Below are 22323 nucleotides of genomic sequence, written 5' to 3'. Positions count from 1 at the left end.
TTAATTATTAACTGATCACAAGGCACTTTCCTACCGAACACTTTCTTCTGTCAGCTGTGCACCATAATGTGAGGACTGAGGATGCTTATTTAGAAATCAAAATTCACATAACCAAGGCTCTCTAATTTCAAAACCATTTATGCAATAATTTTTATAGCACATAAGAAGACTTTTTCAATATTTCGCCCATTCAATAAAGAGCATTATAACACACAAGAGCTGTATACAATGATGAAGGTGAATAAAAAGATTGACACATGCATTATCACTATTATCATAAAAATCCTTATAATTTCAACAGTGATATGCAGAATGTCGGTTATCCTATAATCACAAGCATGACCCTGGAAAAAATTCAGGTCATTATCATCATCTTTTTTTTATCATCATAAACACACTAATCATTATCATCATTATCTTCATCATCACCATCATCATCAACACCATTAACACAAACATTATCACATAGTAAACAGTGACACAAGTTCATGTTCAAACAAAACATACCGTTTACTTGTCGAAAAAAGACTTACATGTATTAACTACCGGTATTAGTAATGATGGTCAGTACACTTTCTGATGTTTGTACTGGCAGGGATAATAATTATGAAGTAATAAAATACAAAAATCTCTCTCCAAAATCTTACTACATCATCAAGAATAATAATAAGCCAGTTCACGGATAGCTGTCAAAGGTCAAATGAGACATATCCTGTAATGTTTATAATCGCTAGGCATGTATTCACGTAGTGCACACAGGTTATAGTGGTACGCAAGATCTTTCTTTGCTTAGCATTTTTTCCATCACTTTTCTACTCTTCACCTAATATATTATCTGAATTTATGAAGTGGAAAAAACTATTTAGAACAGCATCTAAGTTCCAGGGAAACAGAGGGACTTTCCAGATACGTAGTGCAAACAGGGTGAAGTGGTACGCAAGATCTTTCTTTGCTTAGTCTTTTTTTTCCATCAGTATTCTACATTTCTTCTAAAATATTATCTAAATTTATGAAATGGAAAGTTCCAGGGAAATAGAAGGACTTTCCAGACACCTCTATGCTGTTGAATACTCCAGAACATCCTCCCCGTTCTCCACCTCCAGCTCCTTGTGTACAGGTGTCAAAGGTCAAATGAGACATATATTGTAATGTTAACAATCGCTAGGCATGTCTACACATAGTGCACACAGGTTGTAGTGGTATGCAAGATCTTTCTTTGCTTAGTCTTTTTCTCCATCACTTTTTTACTTTACACCTAATATATTATCTGAATTTATGAAGTGGAAAAAACGGTTTAGAACAGTATCTAAGTTCCAGGGAAACAGAGGGACTTTCCAGATACAGTCAAACCTGCTTTAGTGACCACCTGTATAGAAAGACCACCTGTCTACAAAGACCACATTTTTTGTTTCCCTTGAAAATGGTTCCTTATTGAAACATGTACTAAAGGAACCTGTACATACAGACCACAAGCCTATAAAGACCACTTCTCTCGTCTCCCTCGGTCTTTATAGACAGGTTTCACTGTACCTCTATGCTGCTGAAGACTCCAGGACATCCTCCCCATTCTCTACCTCCAGCTCCTGGTGTACGAACATCTTACTCCCTCCTGCTGCGTACTCCTGCACGGTGTCTCCGGACCCTTCAAGGATCCACTTGGTGGTGAGGAGACCCTCCACCCCGACCGGTCCCCTGGCGTGGATCCTGGTGGTGCTGATACCGACTTCAGCTCCTGAAGGAAATTCATGACAGAAACGGGTACATTAAGTCATTAGCCAGATTGTAAAGAAATATTGAATTAATACTATCACATCGCATTGCTGGTTAAAAATAGTCATTAGACAAATAGGCACTGCTGAACAGGACTGGTATATTTCTACCTGAAGGGGAATTCCAGAATGATATGACGTTGATTTCAATAAAAGCATAAAAATGGATGATTCAGATCAGTGTAAGGTTGAAATTTTCTAGAAAATAAGGTATGAGTTTTTATACTTGAAATTGATCACACACAAATTGACAACTCTGTGATGTAACAACAACAAGAAATCTAATAATGACTGTATTAATATTAAAAGAGTAAGGTATTTTTACAAATTACTGAATTTGTTGATTATTACAGGATTTAGTAAGCCAGTTCTTATATACTGTATATTATAATCCATTTATCAATCAGCTTTCAAACTTCAACATGACACAACTGCATAGAAGTACAAGTCTGCTATCAAAACACAGTTGTTCAACACTGTTTACATAATGCTATCCATGTACATATATATTCAGTTTTCGTTGTAATCTAATCTCCACACTTTCAACATGTTGAATAATTCGGTCTACTCCATTCCATATCAATTTTAACATGTGTTTTCAAGCATTCTGAACCGTCTCTCTTTGTAAATAATCCTGAACATCTGTTTTATTTTCTAGCATCCCAGGCACATACTCTATACCATATTATCCTGACCATGTCTTAGCTTTTCCAGCAACTTGTGCATATTGTGAACCACAATTATTGTTATTGTCATCATTATTATCATTATCTTCATAATCATCATCATTATCATTATACTCATCATCATCATTATTATCATCAACATATTAAATCATTGTTGTAATTATTAGTAAAAGTATTATTATCATTACCATCATTATTATCATCATTATTACCACTATTGGTATTATTATTATTCTATCACCAACATCATTATCATTATTATGTTAGACATTAATAGCCCTTTTACCCCTCATAGAATACAGCTCATTCTTAACACCATAAAAAGACAAGCACTTCCATAAATGACAAATCAGTAAATCAACTCCATAGAATAATCATTAGGATCTTGATTTTCAACATTTTAAAACTAACCACAATCACATCCTGGGCCAAACTGTGACCTAGATTCCTCTCTGTTTACCCAATCAGTGTACATTTCACCTGAATTGAAAATTCATTAGCTGTACATTTCATCCTGCTTGAGAGTATATTTCATCCTTTGATTGACAGGTGGCATGTCATATGAAGATCTGTTTGTTGATTTTGTGTTGATTTCGTACCCTCACATTCATTGGTAGTATATTACATCCTGTGCTTTGTTCTTTTGAGTACATTTCAATATTCATTGAAGGACACTGGATATGACCTTCAACAAGGTTCACAATTAGTTATCCTTACATAATCATGAATAATCATATATTTGAATATGGGAATACATCAAGATGCACTCTCTCTGTCAATGAAATTCGTTTTGAAGGATTTTATTTGATGGGATTAAATATGATATGAAGTGTATCATGTATAACAAATTTTGTATATATATATATATCAAACAAGGAGAAACATACTGCAGATAGCCTCTTGGGTCCACCAGGTATTATCAATGGACAAACATCTGCTCAAAATTCACTTCATTCATACTGAATTATAACCATTGACTCTTTGTTTGCAGGGTATCAATTTCTGATGAAGTAGCTGCCGGTACATCTTATAATTCAGTACTGGAGAAGAAAAATCGTAACAAAAAGAATTTGGATAGAATAAGAAACCATCTAATTATATGAAAAGCTAATACAGCTCATGTATATTTTATTTTCTCCTGTTTTATTTTTGTTCCCAACATAATACGGTGTTCAGACATATGCTGCAGCAACAACTGCCTGGTTTTATTTTATCAATGATATAGTGTAAGGCAGAGGGATGCAATCGGTGTCAAGTTTGGTTCAGAACGAAGATTAAGTAGGGTAAAATGTTTGGTATAGAGTTGAATTTATGAAGATTGAGAGCAAAGCAATCATTAGCAGAGCAAAATACTTAAAATGTCCAAAGTTAGAAACATACCCAATCCAAATCGGTATCCATCAGAGAAACGAGTGCTGGCATTGTGGAAGACACAGGCACTGTCCACGTTCTTCATGAATTCATCCGCTGTCTCTTCTAAAATGTCAAAGACAAAAAAAGAAAATGAGAAAAGATAAATATGTTTCACTGTAACTTTTATCGTCACTAAAATCTTCTTCACTGAATTGTGCTGTGACAGTTTAAAGTATGTTTGACAAACAGTGAAAGAAATATTACAAAAACATTTTTATTAAATTAAGATTTGATGAAGAAAAACAATTACGAAAAAAAGAAAAGAAAAAGAAAATGTCAACTCCCAAATAGTACTCCCAAATAGTACTTCTTCAAAGCAACCTTAAAATAGTTGAAATATTTCTAGTCATGTGACAAGCTCTCAACCAATCAAAAGCCAGGATATAAAGATCAATATTTAGGTGTGGTATTCCACTTATCTATGAAAGGTTATATGGTAGTATATACATTTTCTTTACAATTACAGATTTTTGCAAGACATTTTCGAGGTCTGACTTTAAAAGATTTGAACAAATAAGAAACATAATTTAAAAGAGTACTAGTTTTTGCGCCCCCAAAAATTGATGAAATAAAGTACATTTGGTATCATTAGAAATCTCCAACAAGTTCATGAACACCATTTTGCTCTGCAAGATACATACATGACCTAAGTTAAGCAGGAATCCATCATCGATTCTTGAGATAATGCGATCACAAGCTATTTTTTGCATACATAATCAGCCCTGTGACCTTTGACCTTGTGACCCCAAATCTAATCAGCTCATTAGTTCTGCAAGATACATACATAACCCAAGTTTGACAGGAATCTATTAATCAGTTCTTGAGATAACGCGATCATGAGAATGGGACGTACGGAGGGACAACCCGAAAATAATGCCTCTGGCTTCTTTGCAACAGAGGCATAAAACGTGGCAAATGTGCACTAGCTGTAAGAGTTAATAAGGAAAGAATACAGAGAACTACTGACCATTATTTGTAACAATCACATCAGTATGGGAGCTGCCATGTTTATGGACATGGTTGATTGCACCTGTGACGTCGTCAACTATTTCTACTGCGCACTCCAAGCCACCGTACTCGATGCTCATCGAGTCTGCCTCCCGAGGTCCAAACTTGAGGGATCGGGCCAGGCGAGGGCCTGGGTTGAATTTGACCTGATATGAAAATAAAATGAGGAAAGCTTGGATGAGTAAATTTACTTTTGAATTTGTTTTAAAAACTGTGGCCTTTTCAGTACCATCCAGTGTTCAATTAACGAATGAGAGAAAAATTGTAATTAACTCACACAAACTTACTGTTATATGGCACCCACGAGCATGAATAAGTGATCAATATGTATTTTTAATTGATGTAGATAACAATGACGTGAAAACATACATGTTGGTGAGGAAGCTAGTTCTAAATGCAATTATTAAAAAAAACCTTTGTGTAGGCTTATTACTCATTCTTCTCAAAATATAGTAATGCCAGTCTCAATTCATCATACATTTTGTTAAAGGTACTATGTCCCATTTGCAGGCCAAAAAATGAAAAAGTTAAATTCCAACTGCATTTGAAAGATAATACTGATTTAGAACTTCCCTAAAAAAGCTGGGGCTTGAAAATGTCTTCAAGTGGGAAAATAACGACTATTAGTTGTCAAATCGACTTTAGGGCTATAGAGCCCAAAAGTAATAGTCTTGATTTCAATCAGTTTAATCTTGGCCATCACAAGAAGTGGGTTATTGATGTAGACAAATGCTCATGTACCCTTTACAACTCTTTTCATGTATGTTATTACAAAAGAAGAAAACTAGATGGAATTTTGACTGCGCGCAGTCAAAAATGATGCCTCCGCCATAGAGCAACTTTACAAACCAAAACGGAAGCAATTTTTAAAATTCAAGTTTGATTGTAATCCATCTGTCGGTTTTAATAATAATGCATTCACAAGCTATTTATAGTCATACATAATGAGCCCCATGACCTTTGACCTGATGACCCTAAAATCTAATCAGTTAATTGGCTCTGCAAGATACATATATACATGTCTTGAGTTTGATAGTAATCTGTCTATTGGTTCTCATTATAATGCGATCACAAGCTATTTGTGCATACATAATGAGCCTTGTGACCTTTGACCTCGTGACCCCAAAATATAATCAGTTCATTGGCTCTGTTAGATACATACATGACCCAAGTTTGGCAGGAATCCATTGACCGGTTCTTGAGATAACGCGATCACGAGCTATTATTGTAGACATAATGAGCCCTGTGACCTTCGACCTCGTGACCCCAAAATCTAATCAGTCCATTGGCTCTGTTAGATACATACATGACCCAAGTTTGGCACGAATCCATCGATCGGTTCTTGAGATAACGCGATCACAAGCTATTTTTGTATACATGAGCCCTGTGACCTTTGACCTCCGACCTTGTGACCCCAAAATCTAATCAGTTCATTGGCTCTGTTAGATACATATATGACCCAAGTTTGGCAGGAATCCATTGATCGGTTCTTGAGATATTGCGATCACAAGCTATTTTTGAATACATAATGAGCCCTGTGACCTTTGACCTTCGACCTCGTGACCCCAAAATCTAATCAGTTCATTGGCTCTGCAAGATACATACATGATCCAAGTTTAGAGAGAATCCATCAATTGGTTCTTGAGATAACGCGATCACGAGAACGGGACGTACGGACGGACGGACAACCAGAAAACATAATGCCTCCGGCTACTTTGTAGCGGAGGCATAAAAAGCCAGTCAGTCACTCAATAGTGTCTGACAGTGAAGTCTAGCAAGTAAACGGGTTTCCTTGCATAATTTGAATTTGAGGACACTGCTAACGTTTAAATTTCACAGATAGGACATACATGACATATTCATAATTCCTGCAAAGTTCTACAGAATTTGAGGTTGGCTGCAAAAGGGACATAGTACCTTTAATATCTGTAACAATATCTAAAAGCTACTTTTAAATGAATGTGACAAATCATTAACAAATTGTTTTAAAAACAGTGTAAAATAATTCCTGTAAAACAATTCCAGAAAAATATACCCCGGTATGTGTGCTTTTAAGAGATTCTGACATACATAGAATTACAGATCCACATTAGCAAATATGGCCAAAATAACTTTCTACATACATTTTCTGCTCTCAGCATATCGAGGATATCTTCAAAGACTTGAGTATGTCTGAACTTCTTGTGGATGAGTAGCGTCTCCATTGCGTTGCAGGCGGCTGGGTAATCGCACTTAGAATCGCGGACTGTCATAAACGGAACAAAAATATCATTATACATAAATTGTAAACAAAGTGTACACCTACTTCATACGCAAACAGAAGATGGGCATGACATCAGTTCAAAACAATTGAAACTTGTGACATTATCATGCAAGTTGCACTTGATTCTACTCTGTGTGATTCAAGAAAATCTCATGTCTCTTTCTGGCACATGTAAAATGCTCATGACTGATTTCTATAAAGTTTGTAGTACTGCTAAATAAATATTGGACTTGTATACAAAGAATATGACACAAGATAAATTGTTCAACAGAGTACAAGTCAGCATTCCAAATTGTATTAGTGTTTTGTTCTTATTTTTACCTTTTAATTTGAAATGTCCTGCATAACATCACCCTTGAATTGGAATCTATGCCCACTGATAGTGCAAATGATTCTCTGCTCATGCAGGCTGTCATTTCACATCTAAGTATTCTCTCTTTCTCTATCTCTCTCTCCCTCCCTCCCTCCCTCCCTCCCTCCATACCTCCCTCCCTCCCTTCCTCACTCCCTCCCTCTCTCCATCTCTCTTTCTCTTCCCCTCTTTATCTCTCTCTTTCAAATGCAAGTTTTAATGATGCAAGTTCTTACTAATCTTCAGGGCCATGTCGAGATCCGCCTCCTCGTCGATGTAGACATGACAGATTCCCTCGCTGTGTCCGAGGACTGGGATACCCTCACTCTGCTGCTGAATGAGCTGAACCATCTCCTTGGAACCTCGTGGAATGACCAGGTCAATGTCGTCGGACATCTTCAGCAAGTCACCGACCTGCTCTCTGGTACTGATCTGTGAAGGGTTGGACGTCAAGTTTATATATGTTCATAAAGATTGGGAGCCTGATTAGTTAGTCACAGTCACACATTCAACAAATATGAAAGTTATAATTGAAAGGCCTTTAATTGAATTGGTGTGAGTTCTATTACATTTAATTTTGATGAGTTGTACTAAAGGTGTTGAATATGGTTGCCACATTAACATATTAAATATTAAAATCCACTACATGTTCAATATCACAGATTGATGAGATGCTCAAACTTTAATGAACATATTCAAGAAAGCTCAAAAAGTTATATGAAATTTCAATTCTCAATGGTGATGGAAACTAGTATCAAGTAAAAAGCTCATGCTTCAAATGGGTCATACGATTATACATTCATCAACATTATCAAGCATCGTAAGGCAATAAACGTACAAGTCCAAGTTCTACTAGATACGGGTTGCATGACACATCCTCCGCAAAAACTGCTTAGCAATAAATATGCTTCACTATAAAACACTTAACACATTCCTGACTTCAATCCTGGACCATACACAACACCTCGCCTAAAATCTAACCCCAACCTAAAATTCAATACCACTCCAACCCTAACGCTACATCCTAGACAAAATAAAGCCCAAAGCAATAAGCCAGTTCACGGTCGCAATCTGAGCATGAGCAGAAAAAGGTCATTGCAGAACAAATTGTGAAATACACGGAGACGAAATACTGGATACGTGCTCATGAAAGTTATGTAATCATTATTCATTTATGCACTCCATGATACACAGGTGGAAGTATTCTTTGAAAAAGGGGGAAAAAAGGGCTATTTATGTAGCACATCCATCGCTGTAGGAGTGATTATTTCAAAAATTTACAAAGTGGGACCTCTTCATGTTTTGAAGATCTGTGGATATTCGGGGTCATTGCAGTAATGTGCTAACCGTGAACTGGTCTATTGTCTCAACAAATGTTTGATGATCAATGATTGTTTTACCCGACTGCTAAGAAAGCATGTACATGCTTGTACAGTCAAACCTGCTTTAGTGACCACCTGTCTACGAAGACCACCTGTCTACAAAGATCTAATTTTGTGCTTCCCTTGGGTGCTCGCTGTAGACAGGTTTGACTGTATTAAAGAAAACAACCAGGAGACTGACGGCTTTAGGTCCTCTCCGATGGACTTGGTAATGAGGATTTATGCCTTAGCAAAGGGCACAAGCGCATTGACTTGGTTTCGAACCTGGTTATGAGACTGCTACTCTACCACTGAGCCATCGCGCCTGATCAATGTCAGGGCACCAAAGAAATTGCAAAATATGCTCTTACCAGTGCTACAGCATCTTTGGCATCATGCATCTCCAGGGCTTCTTCTACTAGAGAGTGTAGCACCTCATTACTATAACTTGCTTCCTTGCCTCCCTTCAGGAGTAGACCATTGGCACTGCTGATGGCCAGTGCTGCTACCTGCAATATAAAAGTGAGATCCATCTTTTGAGTTATGGGTTTCAAGCTGATATAAGAGAACTTTCCAATTAAAACTTACAAAAACTAAATATGAACGCACATTTCACCCGAAACAAAATGTTGAAGAACAGATCGTAAAAGCTGCTGCATATCCTACAAGCTACAAAAATAAAAAATTAAAAAATTCCATTTTCAAGAAGCATAAATATGGAAAGAGAATGTAGAATCTATTTTTACTTGTATTGTTCTTTGCCTGGTCCAGCAATAAAGAGTAAAATCACCTTGGAAACCTTTTCCCGTTGGCTAAATTTTCATTTTTATATAACACACCTCTTCCATAAACTCTAGCCTGAGATATCTCCTTGTTCCACAAGTTAGCTTGTTCATAGTTTTTTCATCATTAGCTTAGCAGCAGGGGATAATCAAATTCCAAAAAAGAAGAAAAGAGAGAGAGAGAGAAGAAAAGATATAGAGGGAGAAAAAGGAAAAAGGGAGAGGGGGAAGGGAACTGAAAAGAAGTGAAAAGAAGAGGGTACGACTACGCTCTACATCCTCCCCTGGCCTTGGTAATTTCATTCACCGAGTAGGACGGGTGCCCCCTCTTCTTTCCACTCTCCAGTGATGTTCATAGAATTTATGCAACAGATTGCGAAATGTTGGCCTACCTGCGGCAGACAGTCTGGCCTGGACTCGAAGATAACCATGAGCACTCCGATCGGCACGGTGACCTGTCGCAGCAACATGCCATCGGACAGCAATGTCCTCTTGATCTCTCGGCCAACATTCTTGTGAGAGGTGGCCGCAATCTGCCTCAGACCGTCGGACAGGCTCTTCAGCTTGGCATCGGTCAGCGCTAGTCTGGACAGGTTAGGTCCAGTCATATTACCTGTGGCAAATCAGAGAAAATCAGTGGATCAATGATGTATGTAAAAGGAAGAGAGTAGTGAAGAATTTAAATTTCTTGTAACACTAAAACATTAGAATGACATCAAAGTCTTAAAGTGTATCAATCACCTAAACAAATTAATTGTATGTACTGGTAGCTAGAATGTATCAAATCAGCCTCAAAATTCTTTAGGTAAACGGTTAAGGAGTGCGGAGAAAATAAAGGATAACATTAAAGCCAGCGTACAGGGCTTGCACGAAACCCAGGTCGGACGTGGATTCCGTGTGAGCCTTTTTCTATGCATGTGCGTACGCATAGATTAAGTAGTCTACTCCACAATAAGTTTTAATATTCACTTAGAATGTATACGAATTGCAATATCTCTTTCTAGAAGTAATATTTGAAGCTAATATTTTGGTAATTGGTACACTTTAAGATTCTCTTCTGACAAAGTACAAGGAAAAAATGGGAAATACCAAATGGTAAATACCAAATGGTATGCTCCATATTTCCCATCATTCTTGTACCAAAAATTATGTAAAAAGTCGATTTTCAGTTCAATATCAGCTCCAGTAACAGTTTTAAAAAGTCAGATGATCTAGCAACATGCCTGATTAATTTCCAACTATTAAACTACGAGGAAAGTCACAAAAATGCATGTTGGATATCTGTGGCTATCATGATGCAGCCATAAACATTATACAATTGACGGGTAGGCGGTTAATATTTAAAAAAAATTACCACCCAAGTGAAGTTAGGATTAAAACTTACCATGAAACCACTGGTTATAAGATCACATTTCCTAAACTCTATTCTAAAAATTAAATATTTTTTCCACGGTTACTCACTTAGCCTAGCCTCATCAATGTCCCTCCTGTTAGCCGCCATGATGGTTGATGACCTTTCAATCAAGAGGTCAGCTAGACGTATTATTACCTCAGCTCTCTGAAGCAAGGAAAACAAAATAAAGATTCTAGATTTATCTTTTATTAGTAACATTGTAGTACCGTCAATTGTACCTTGTAATGGTTTTGATAAGCATCACTATACTTATCACATGTACCCTGTAAAGTGTTGCGAAAGTAGAGAATCTATCCGACTTATGCAACAGCTTTTGATGCTTTCAGTGAAACCTGTCTTTAACCCTATTTTAACTGGGCTATTTCAGACCAGGTTTTTCTGGGGGGGGGGGGGTCAATTTGACCCCCCCCCCCAAGATCTCGGCTGTTTCACTGCCCATTGCCGCAAAAATTTGCATACATGTCAAGTGAAGTGTATAGAATACTATGGTAATTTCAATTTTTTGAAAAATTCACTCATTTGCATATTTATGGTAATTTATGCAAATAAGGTCATAAAATTCACATTTTTGCCCATAAATCATACATTATTCATAGTTAAGCATTTTTTTTAAATTCAAATATTTGTTAGACCATTTGGAATAATAATACAACACAAAGAATTGGAAGAGCCACGTTATTCCTTATGTTATCTCTTGTTTTGATAATTTCTTATGTATTTCATTTGTTTTTTAACTTATGTATTTTATTGTTTTTGTTGTTTTATTTCATTTATAACTACAATTCAACTATTTTGACCCCAAAACAAACACCTAAACTTTAAAAAAGACTAAATAACCAATGTTTTATCTCTTTTTAGGAAAAATGACATTTCCATATGTTTTGTACACAAATCACAAAAATGAGCGATTTTCGGGCTGACAGGCGAAGACAAAAGGTCATGTGACTTTGTAACTATAAGTCTGATTTTCGAAAAAATTGTTTAAAAGATGCGTAAGACTCAAAAGAAAAAAGTCATGAAAGGAAAATATTATATCTGCCACGGTTTCGGAGTAGTCCCGAAATTTCTACAGGGGGGGGGGGGGGGGGCAAATTGACCCCCCCCCCCCCCCAGTTAACGTAGGGTTAACCCTCATGGGCAACACCATTCCTGCATCATTTTTATACTGGACTCCAAAGAGTGACTTTGTTTCGTTGATATATAAAGGCAACTGTTTCTGCTTCTGGACTAAAATATAGACCCTCTTAGTATGAAAACATTTTCCATTTGCACGGTAGGGGTATTACAAAATGAAAAGACCACGAAAGACAGCACTTATTTTCTCATGATGGGAATAGTTAATAAATAAACACTCAAAATGTGGCTTTCATCATGAGGTGACCACAAAGGAGTATATTGGTGAAGGCCCTTGATTTATTCTACAGAAAGGTCCTGGATTTGATCCTTGCTTGGTTTGTATATTTCATTTGTCCCTCTTCACCCAAATGTATCACATGGTTACCTGGTAATGCTGAGATATATATTGCAGGACCGTCTGGAAGAATAATGTTGATATTGATAAGGCTACCTTGCGTAAATAAAACCATAACACTAAATTATTACATCTTTGTGGTACCTGTTCGGAAGTGAGTGCCTGGAGTTGCCAGCCACCGTCTCTGGATTTGATAGCCTGCATCTTGTCAGATTATTTACCTTTCCTTCATCTTCACAACTTGATCATGATATTATATTGAATACTTTTCAATGAAGATATAATGTTCCTATGCAGCAGGGAATAATTTTCCTGGTATCGCATCGCAATTTGCTATGCATTTTTGCATGACTGCTATACAAAATATCTTTTGTGTAGCAATTTTCTTCCATAGAAATGTACAGAGTTTCATTTGAAATATTTATCCATCGGCTGAAATTGCTAATCAAAAAATTTGAGGAAAATTATTCCCTGTGCAGTAAAAAATTTATTAAGGAGAATATAACAGGCCGGGTATATGATATTGAGACATAAGTAGTACCTGTTCGGAAGTGAGTGCCTGGAGTAGCCTGCCACCGTCTCTGGCTTTTATAGCCTGCATCTCCGGGGACACGCCTGTGGGTTTGGTCTCCGTGAAGAAGGTGCCCACCTTCCGCCCGTTGAGGATGTTCAGGACGATGTCGTCCCTGTTCATGCCGTTGCCGATCACGACGGAGCAGCCGCGCTCCAGCGCCCAGTTGGCTGCTTTGACCTATCAAGTGGTAAATACAGTGAAACATACTTTAGCACCCACCTGTTTAAAAAGACGATCTATCCATAAGAAAAGCGCTACTCAGTGAAGTCTGTCATATAATTACAAGTACCTGTGCAAAAAAAAACATCTGCTCACTAAACTAAATATATTGTCTTCCACTGTCGTTATATACAGAGGTCCTATTCTGAAAACGATGTTATCTTTAATGTAATAGAAAATTATGTAAATTGTCACAACAAATTCAAAATGCACAGAACTAAGACTTACCATTGATACTTGCGCGGATATCTCTTTTGATTAACAAGCTTTGCTTTGCGCAGACAATAACAAATGGCATGTTCTAAATTTGATTTGTTACAACATTTCACATTATTCTGCTAAAATTAAAAGATCATTTTATACAGTATGATAGAATATTTTGTATACGGTAGTCACCTTCTGTGGCTTAATCATGCATGAATATTTGGAATGTATCATGTTCTGAGTAAAATGATTTATTCAATTTATTGTGATAAATGAAGTAAAAGGCATGCCATAAGAAAGAAAGTGTATTTCCCGACAGACTATGTCTAAATCCAAGCTGTCCATAGATCTGCCTTCTCCAAATGTTGATTCTGAAACCTAGGATCTATGGATTTCAAGCCCAACCCTCAAATCAATTTGAGAATGCCCCTCCTATTCTGTTTATTCAGTATTAAAGAAGAAAGACATTGCATTACAATACGTATGCAGAGGGCAAATCTCTGCAGAATCTATACAAGCTAGTCATACTTGAATGAGAAATGTTGAAGTTATGATTTACTGATACATGTAAAACATGCTTGTCTGGCAGCATTGTCTATATGTATATATCCCCTGTCACGCCAACGAGACCGACACCAACCAACAACAGACCAAACAAAGAATTACATAGCCACAGATTGGCAAGAGTCAGTTGGTTTGGACTTGGTGTGGAGTTGGTTTGGTCGAGGTATTGGCAGATACCTGACCTAGTTTAACATGGTAACATATTACAGTCAAACCTGCCTTAGTGGCCACCTCTATACAAAGGCCACCTGTCTATAGTGGTCAGTTTTATTGCCCCCATTAAGGAGGAAACGTGTCTTGAAGAGGTTGTCTTGAGAGGTCACCTGTCTATAGTGGCCACTTTTTGTGTTTCCCTTGGGTGGCATTAATAGACGGGTTTGACTGTATATGCCTACAAGCCAACTAACCTTTGATTCCATACCGCCAAGCCCAACACGAGAAGTCCCTTTAAACTCGATGAAAGCTGTGTCTCCAGGGTAGACCGTATCTAGGAAGGACGCCCCCTCTTGGCCAGGAGGAGCGGAGAAGATGCCGTCGACATCGGAAAGCAGGACGAGTAGATCAGCATTGATCTCGATGGCAAGACGGGCTGCAAGGCTGTCATTGTCCTTGATACTAATGACCTTTACATAACAAAATACATAAATGATTAGTAATCCGTGAAATATAAATTACATTTTATCATTAGTCAATAGTTAATACCAGATGGAAGGCAAGATGGGCTGCCAGGCTGTCATTGTCCTTGATACTAATGACCTTTAAATAACAAAATGAATTATATGAATGATTAGTATTCCATGAAATATAACTAGAAAGTATATTAGAATTTTTTAATCACTGCTTTTTATCAGATGGAAGGCAAGATGGGCTACTTACTAGCCTGCTGTTGTATTTGATACTAATGACTTTTATATAACAAAGGAATAGTGATAAGTATTCCATGAAATATAGCTTGAAAGTTTATTACACATCGGTTGCTTCTAGTTTGTACTTTATCAAAGGCACAACAAGCTACTAGGCTGCCATTGACATCGAAACAAAAGACCTTAATATAATGTGTTATGATTAATAACTCCATAAAACTTATCCAAAAGATATTTCACACTATATCCTTAATTGATATATAATATCTATGGCAAAATGGGGAACTAGGCTCTCCCTGTACCTTTTAAAGGAATGACCTACAGTGTGTCAGTCATGGTTACTGGTCCATGAAATAAGTCAAGAAAGTTTATCACACTGGAACCAAAAATGCATTAACTCATCACAAGTGTAGATTGATTGCGCTTTAGATGTCAGCAGCCTGTGTACCATATCTGCTTTTCCTACAGTCTTGAAACCATGTTCTGTGGTCAATTTGGCTTGATTTATTGATAATACAGCACTATGTGCATTTCAAGGTTACTTGTACCATCTTGTACATGGTAAGTAATATTGAATAGCAAATAATAATAATAAAGTTGGCAGAATGCTTTTAGCGTGAATAAATACACAGGGGATAGAACTGTCCCATGTTGAAAAATAAATAGATTTAAAGACAAAGAAATTTAAATCAAGAAAGGGAGGGGGTGGAATATGGAATATCTACGATCTGTTATCAATTATTTCTTAATATTTTGTGAAATAACATAGTGAAGCAGCATGCGTCGATATGAGGAGTTAAATTTATAAGCCTTGAAATTTCTCAATCTTGAACCCAATGATGTTCTGTGTTATACTGACTGTGTATTAAAATATATAGAAGACTTGTAAGCAGAGAGAAATTGTAATGTTAGGTGAAAAATGATTAACTCATATCCTGCCATGAGACTGCCAGCGCACTATTGTTATAGTGCCGTGTGCCCGCGACCACGCTATCGATTGATTGCTACGTTTATGCTAGCGAGCTACTGCTTGTCTGCTTTGTGCACGCTAGCACGCATATGTAATGTCAGTTATTGTTTATGCCAATTGCACCGTGCTGAGTGCTTTTGCAGCGCTATTGAAAGTACCATCGTGTGCATCAGATTAACGGCTTTTGATTACACGTCTTCGTCTACAACAGTCAGATTGGATTTTCTTGAGTAATTTAGCGATTTGTTTTTGATATCATATATCATCATTATGCCTCCCCATCGCAAGAAACGGGTATGCTTCATTGACCCGTATCTGGTGCGAGAGATGCTTATTTACCTCAGCAAAATTACAAATTGATGACATGATATTGGTATCAATGGAAAGAGGGTGAAATTTCCTACAACTTTCATGTACAATGTTTATTTATACAACATACGAATGAGAAGTTATGGTGGATCGAACATAGTAAAGATTTTTTAAAACACGAACTTGAACCAACACTAAAATTAACTTGGCACACAGGGGGATTTGTGGCTGGCACAATAGGGATTAGCACTGTGGCACTGGGTGCATTGTATGGGTGGCAGCTTAAGAGTTAATGACTAAAGAGGAATGTGAAAGAAATGGTCTAAAAGTTATTGACAAAGGTTGATCATGTAATAAAGAAGAATAGTTGTGTATGGCGAGGTTCTTGAGAACAAAGTGACTCAATCATGCTGAAAATCACAAGCAGTGAAAAAATCACTGCGCACATATATGGATATGAGGGACTATGCATACATGTGGCATCAAAATTTGGTCCAAAGTTTTATACTATTTATATTTATATTCAGAATATGAGGGCATGCAAAAGTATTTCTTGTCATGTGACATTGCTACTATGATATTCTTTCTCATTGGAAAGAAAAGAATAAGAGAAATGTTTCACCTTGGCTGGAACTCAACTTTCTTTTGAAATATAGTATTAGAATTTGAATGGGGTTACATACTGTACATGTACATGTATACAAGCTTGAGTTTAACCAATGGAATCTAACTAAGGATGTTTAAATGTGATGGGCAAAGGAAGAAGAGGATAGTATTATAAACGGAATAATGCAAATATAAAAGTTGCACAGTATCAAAGGAGAACTGTCCATGTTACTACGTTAGAGTGTGTAGTCCTGCCATGTTATGAGCCAATAAGTGGGTGATAGTGTCTATGTGTGTATGAGAAAAAAGTATAAAAAGTGCCCCAACGAGTCCGACGACCTCATCAGTGGACCACTATTAGTCCTTACCCCTGTTCTTACCCCGGCCAAGTCCTTGTCCTCCTCTGGGGGTGGGACCACCGCATCGTTGGAGTTGATGATGGGGATGATGTTCATCCGCAGCAGCTCCTGCATGGTGCCCCGGAGGTTGCTGCGGGTGTAGTCGTGGTAGAAGTCTGGCTTGGTCACCAGTACCTGTGGGGGGAGAGGGATGTCATAAATTGTTTAAAGTCATCAGTTTGTCATGTGGCTCACCTCAATTCAACACTGGCCACATTCTATTTTCAGGGATACCAGGGCCAGGGGCCTGTTTCATAAAACTTGTCAGTTATCAATAACAAATTCTAAAGTTCAATATTACAAAGTTGCTCTCAGCCAATTAAATGCCTTGATTTCTGTAGCTTATAACAGTTTTTGTAACTTTTTATTGATAAAAGATTTTATGCAACAGGGCCGAGGTGATTTCAGCCAGTGTGCTTGAAAATAAACTTACCACTAGATCGGAGGCCCATATGCGCTATACAATATGAAGCCTAAAAAAGGCTGAAACAGGGAGGTGTCAGGTCCTTAAATCAGGCTACAGCATCCCGTTTTTTGCATAAATATTTGCTTCAGCATAAATATTCATGAATGAATGATACACGCCTATAAAAACTAAAACAACAACATTGCCATCATCTCACTAGAAGGGTAGGTCAAGGGTTTTGTAAAGGGGTTGGGCATGATGATTATAATTAAATATCTGTACACTTAAAAAAAGTGGGGGGTAAAAGTTATATTGTTCTCATGTCTTCTGCATTGTGTTGTGTACTTAATGTACTTAAAGTATGCAGATTATGTAATAAAAGGTACGTTAATATTACATTTTACATAGAGTTTAATGCCCTTCTAGCTCTGAGCAGCTGATATCATTACCTGAGCAGTAGTGAGCCCATACTGTGAGAACATAGCTTCGTATAGAGACATCAAACCACTCTGGCCAGCAGCAGCACAGGCTCTTGAGTCCATCTGAATAATGCTCTGCATTCATAGAGGAAAAACAAGTGTAATTTCAGTTTCAATTGCATTCATATTACATTATAATAATAATAATAATAGCTCACATTTATAATGCGCCTAATACTACGTTTCTAGGCGCGGAACATATTATTACCCCGGTCATCGGATCCAGGCTTACCCGCACACAAGGTATGCACATTCTCCACTCCCTGGGGAGCATTCCAGCCAGTCGCCATTTTACAAGCGCCACTTGCTAATCAAACCACATTAGCTTTCGCATCCTACCGGGTACCAATTTTAACACCTGGGTGGAGAGTGGCAAATGTAGATCAATGTCTTGCCAAAGGACATTAGTGCCGCGGCGGGACTTGAACCGCGGACCTTGTGATCCACAGTCCGGTGACATATCCACTCGACCACGACACCTCTACATTACATGTATGTTATCTTAAATAGTCGTGTTTTCAAATTACAGTAATATAAATGTACTTGAACATTTATGATAACAAGTTTTAAAATATATTTAAGAGCGACAAATTTAAAAAAAATTATAGAAAGGCATTGACAAACAAAATGCTGTTTGCAATAATCCACACTTTACTGATCATCATTGACTACATCTTACACATTCACATATTAACCCCTTGTATGATGTGGGATGAAATCCTTTTTTTTTAAACCAAGAAGTTAAACTATGAATGGTTGTTTTTCTTTGAAAAGCATGACTGTGTGTCTTAATTTCTACAGATGGACAAGAAGAAAAATGTATCATGCAAGATGCTGGTAATAACTTTTTTGAAGTACACAGGAAGACTGTATCACATGCAAGTAGAATAAGTCACGATCATGAAACATTAAAAGGGCAACTCACAGAAGAATTTGGGGCAAGAGTTTGTTTGATGCTCTTTGACAGCATGACTTCATGGCGTAGCCTCTGCTTCCCGAATGCCACAGCTCCACTGGTGACCAGTACGACCTGTCTGCCTGAAGATTGGAGCTCTGAAACCTGTAAATGCACATTGTGGAACAATAGGATCAAATCTCCAGTATGTAAATGTTAACTTATAGACCTACATGGAAAGCTTCAGTCATAATGGTCATTCCTTGGAAGACTGTCTACCTCTACTGTTCACCCCTACACAGAGGATGAAGTGCATCATATGGCATGCTGAGAGGAGGTAGAAAGGCATTTCTTTCAAGTAAGTAGGTTACCAAATCTTATGTTTAGACAATGAACAAATGCTGAATTAAGGCGAATAATAACTCTCTTGTTAGAAGTTTGAAAGTCGTTACTCTGTTCTTTATGGTTACTGATCGATCGCTCTTAACATTTTTTCTTCAGGCACATCTTTAGACGTTACTTACAGTATGTAAGTGATCTGCGCTATACAAGAAACCTTCACTATCATCATTCTATAATAAAACTCGTAAACTATTTTTTTAAATAGTTGCTACTAAATATAAATGATGAAAGACATGTTATTATTGTTATACTAGATGCCTATTTCATGTACATACTGAACCCGAAAAATCATCTGCCTTAGTTCCTGAAATCGTATCAAATAATTACAAACAGTGAACCAGGGAATTCAACTGGTGTTGCCACTCTGTTTGCACATGACTAAACAAATCACCTCTTTTAGTTCCTAGATATTATGTATCGATAACATTCAGGAAGGGAATGAAAGATTCTCTTTAATCAGGAAGGTCCCACTCAAATCCCCCTGGTATAATCACTGCCATTGACTCACCTGTTCTACGATGGAAGCCAGCCTACCTAGGGCCAACCCACACTCATCGTCTCTTGTGATCACAGCACTACCTAGCTTCAGGACTATCCTTTTGCTGCTCTTCAGCTCCGCTCTCGACGTCGCCGACTTCTTACACCCTGCAGTCGTTGATACGGACCTCAGGGAAGACATACTATTTGCAATAAGGTTATGAGTGGACAACCTTTGAAGGTGTCCATCATTGTTGCCAGTCCTGGTTGTTGTCGGTGCTTGGCTATTCCGATGTGACAGGTAACTGAACAGTAGTCGAGACTGTTGTAAGAAGCTGATTTCAGGATTGAGCAGAGTCTTTAGGTGTGTTGCTGTTGTGCTTGCACTCACAGCACGGGATAGACTTGCAAAACTGGCCATTGTAGGATTCCACATCGCTTTGAAGTTTGAATTCACTCGAGTACTGTGTATCAAAGGCACAGTTGCCAAAGGAGGATGCTTCTTCTTGTGCACAGATGAAGCCTACATATAAAATCAATACCCTGGTTACTTTTAGTTTTACATCTCTGTCTTTGTGTAGAGTACACTTAAAGGTCCACCCCAATATTAAGTTGGTTTTAATAAAAGCAGAAAAATGAGATAACAGGTCAGAGAAAGTTTGAGCAAAAGAATGATTATAGATGAGAAAGTTATGAATTTTTGAAGGTGCAATCAATCAAACACAAATTGGCAACTCTGTGATGTCTCTTGCTAGGTCCCTCCCAATCCCATGATTTGCCCTGCACTAAAAAAAATTATATTTTCCATCATTAAATATGTTTGTATACATCCCCTGAATGAAACAAATGGGGCCGGGCTAACTCGGACCCTGGGACAATTCGGCCTGCTGCAAAATGGTCATTTTTTGTCATTTTACCCTAAATCCTATACCTGCAAAAACTGACCGTTTTAGCAGTGAGCAGAGTTGTCCCCGGGTCCGAGTAATAGCTCAACTCCAAACGAATCTAGATCTACAGAATCTAGTAGTACAAGAATCTAGACTAGACCCTATCCCATTCCCATCGTCAATAACAAAGAAAATTAATGTTTATTACATTTATTACAGTACATAGTAGATCTAATTATTTTCATCAGCCTCCCCAGGCAAAGGCCGTCTCTAAGACTAAGACTTGGACCAACCGCTGCAAACTGCACTAGACTCTAGTCTATTTAAAATAATTCGGAGCAGGTGGATGGTGGACCCAGCGATAGCTGTCCCTTACGCCCGCCTGGAGCTTCGGCTGGCCGCATAGCTAGAAACGAGAGCTCGTTTTCTTGAATCGACTTGAACAGATCATACCAATTTTGGTTGTTCATTAATAATGTCAAGTAAAAGAGGCAAAGAGGGTAAAGAGATATAAGCATTTATTCTAACTTACACAACTTTCCGACAACAACTTATGTCAAAAACTTGAGCTTTATGACCCCGTCTTTAGACATCCAAAGAGCACTTCTAGTTCACGTTCACGTATTACTGTAGACTCGTACACACGTACGCAGCATATGTCGACGTTCACCAGTACGAATTCGCCCCTCAACTGAATCGCCATTCGTATGTATTTTCGCAAAATAATATTTCCAGACTGTTAGAATACCATAGTTCTGAAAAATGAGTCATGAGACATACACATTGTTTGTTATGATTATGATTAAAAAAACTACTAAAGTAACTGAAAACTAATCAGTTCCATCCCCATAACATTTTTGGGTAAACTAATTTTGGGTCGATAATGTTTTGGCTGTGATGATATTGGGGCGATTCGACGTATAGACATGAGGATGAGGATGGTGATGATGAAATATCAGGCTTGCGTGGCATGCTAAATGCCTTTGACATTGATATCGTGGGAAAAAGTGCTGCTCGTGCAAAACAGAGCTGAGAGCTGTATAGCTGAGCATACATTGGTGTGGACTGTGGACGATTGCTATAATTATATTTTTAAAAAATTGGAAAACCCTTTAAAAATGCACAATAACTTCTCTCTAGCTCTCTCTTTCTCCTAATCTCTTTAATTCTCTCTCTCTTACTCTCTCTCTCTCTCTCTCTCTCTGCTTGTCAAACTCTTGGGGAAAGTTGAACCAAAGAGATACCAGCACTGGTAAAACGTACCACTTTGATTGATTGATTGATTTTTATTCGACAAGCTTCCAACGTACAACAATATACAATAATAACAGATCAGAAATAATTAAGTCAGCTTGAAGTTGAACAGCTAAAATGGTAGCTGTTTTTACTCGCACTCAGTCAACTGTACCTAGCCATTATCAGACATTGTACACACATCTGCATTGCACCTCAACAGTACGAAAATACACCTGACGGTGGCCTGTACTGCTACTGAAGAAGAAGAACAGGATAACCCACGAAAGCTCGAGAGCTTATTTACAATGGGGTCCC

The 22323-nt window shown here is 37.7% G+C and overlaps 1 protein-coding gene across 2 annotated transcripts; it reads right to left on the bottom strand.

Annotated features, from left to right (window-relative positions):
- Positions 1–1468: 1468 nt before the first annotated feature.
- On the bottom strand, positions 1469–21418 carry LOC115924090 (delta-1-pyrroline-5-carboxylate synthase-like). 2 transcript variants are annotated; one of them, XM_030985833.1, is made up of 15 exons: positions 21305–21418; positions 19917–20408; positions 19037–19171; positions 18082–18186; positions 17197–17361; positions 14488–14703; positions 13061–13270; positions 11096–11192; positions 10027–10247; positions 9224–9361; positions 7728–7923; positions 7000–7121; positions 4836–5022; positions 3836–3931; positions 1469–1732 (listed from the first exon to the last, which is right to left on the bottom strand). In XM_030985833.1, the coding sequence occupies exons 2-15, from the start codon at positions 20319–20321 to the stop codon at positions 1533–1535; spliced, it is 2493 nt and encodes an 830-aa protein (XP_030841693.1). In that variant the 5' UTR covers positions 20322–20408; positions 21305–21418; the 3' UTR covers positions 1469–1532. The 2 variants fall into 2 exon arrangements, with proteins under 2 accessions (XP_030841693.1, XP_030841694.1); XM_030985834.1 differs by having other exon boundaries at positions 17209–17361.
- Positions 21419–22323: the final 905 nt, after the last annotated feature.

This window comes from Strongylocentrotus purpuratus, unplaced genomic scaffold (genome assembly GCF_000002235.5).
Source record: "Strongylocentrotus purpuratus isolate Spur 01 unplaced genomic scaffold, Spur_5.0 spur5_scaffold_15, whole genome shotgun sequence".
Lineage (NCBI taxonomy): Eukaryota > Metazoa > Echinodermata > Echinoidea > Camarodonta > Strongylocentrotidae > Strongylocentrotus > Strongylocentrotus purpuratus.
This window is presented reverse-complemented; position numbering and strand designations above follow the sequence as displayed.

Bases quoted from the DNA above. Each gene is read 5' to 3' on its own strand.
- LOC115924090 (XM_030985833.1), bottom strand. From the start codon at position 20,321: ATGTGGAATCCTACAATGGCCAGTTTTGCAAGTCTATCCCGTGCTGTG. The intron at 9,362-10,026 runs GTAGGCCAACAT...TTTATATTGCAG, and splicing joins GGCCAGACTGTCTGCCGCAG to GTAGCAGCACTGGCCATCAG. The intron at 7,122-7,727 runs GTAAGAACTTGC...CGTTTATGACAG, and splicing joins CGACATGGCCCTGAAGATTA to TCCGCGATTCTAAGTGCGAT.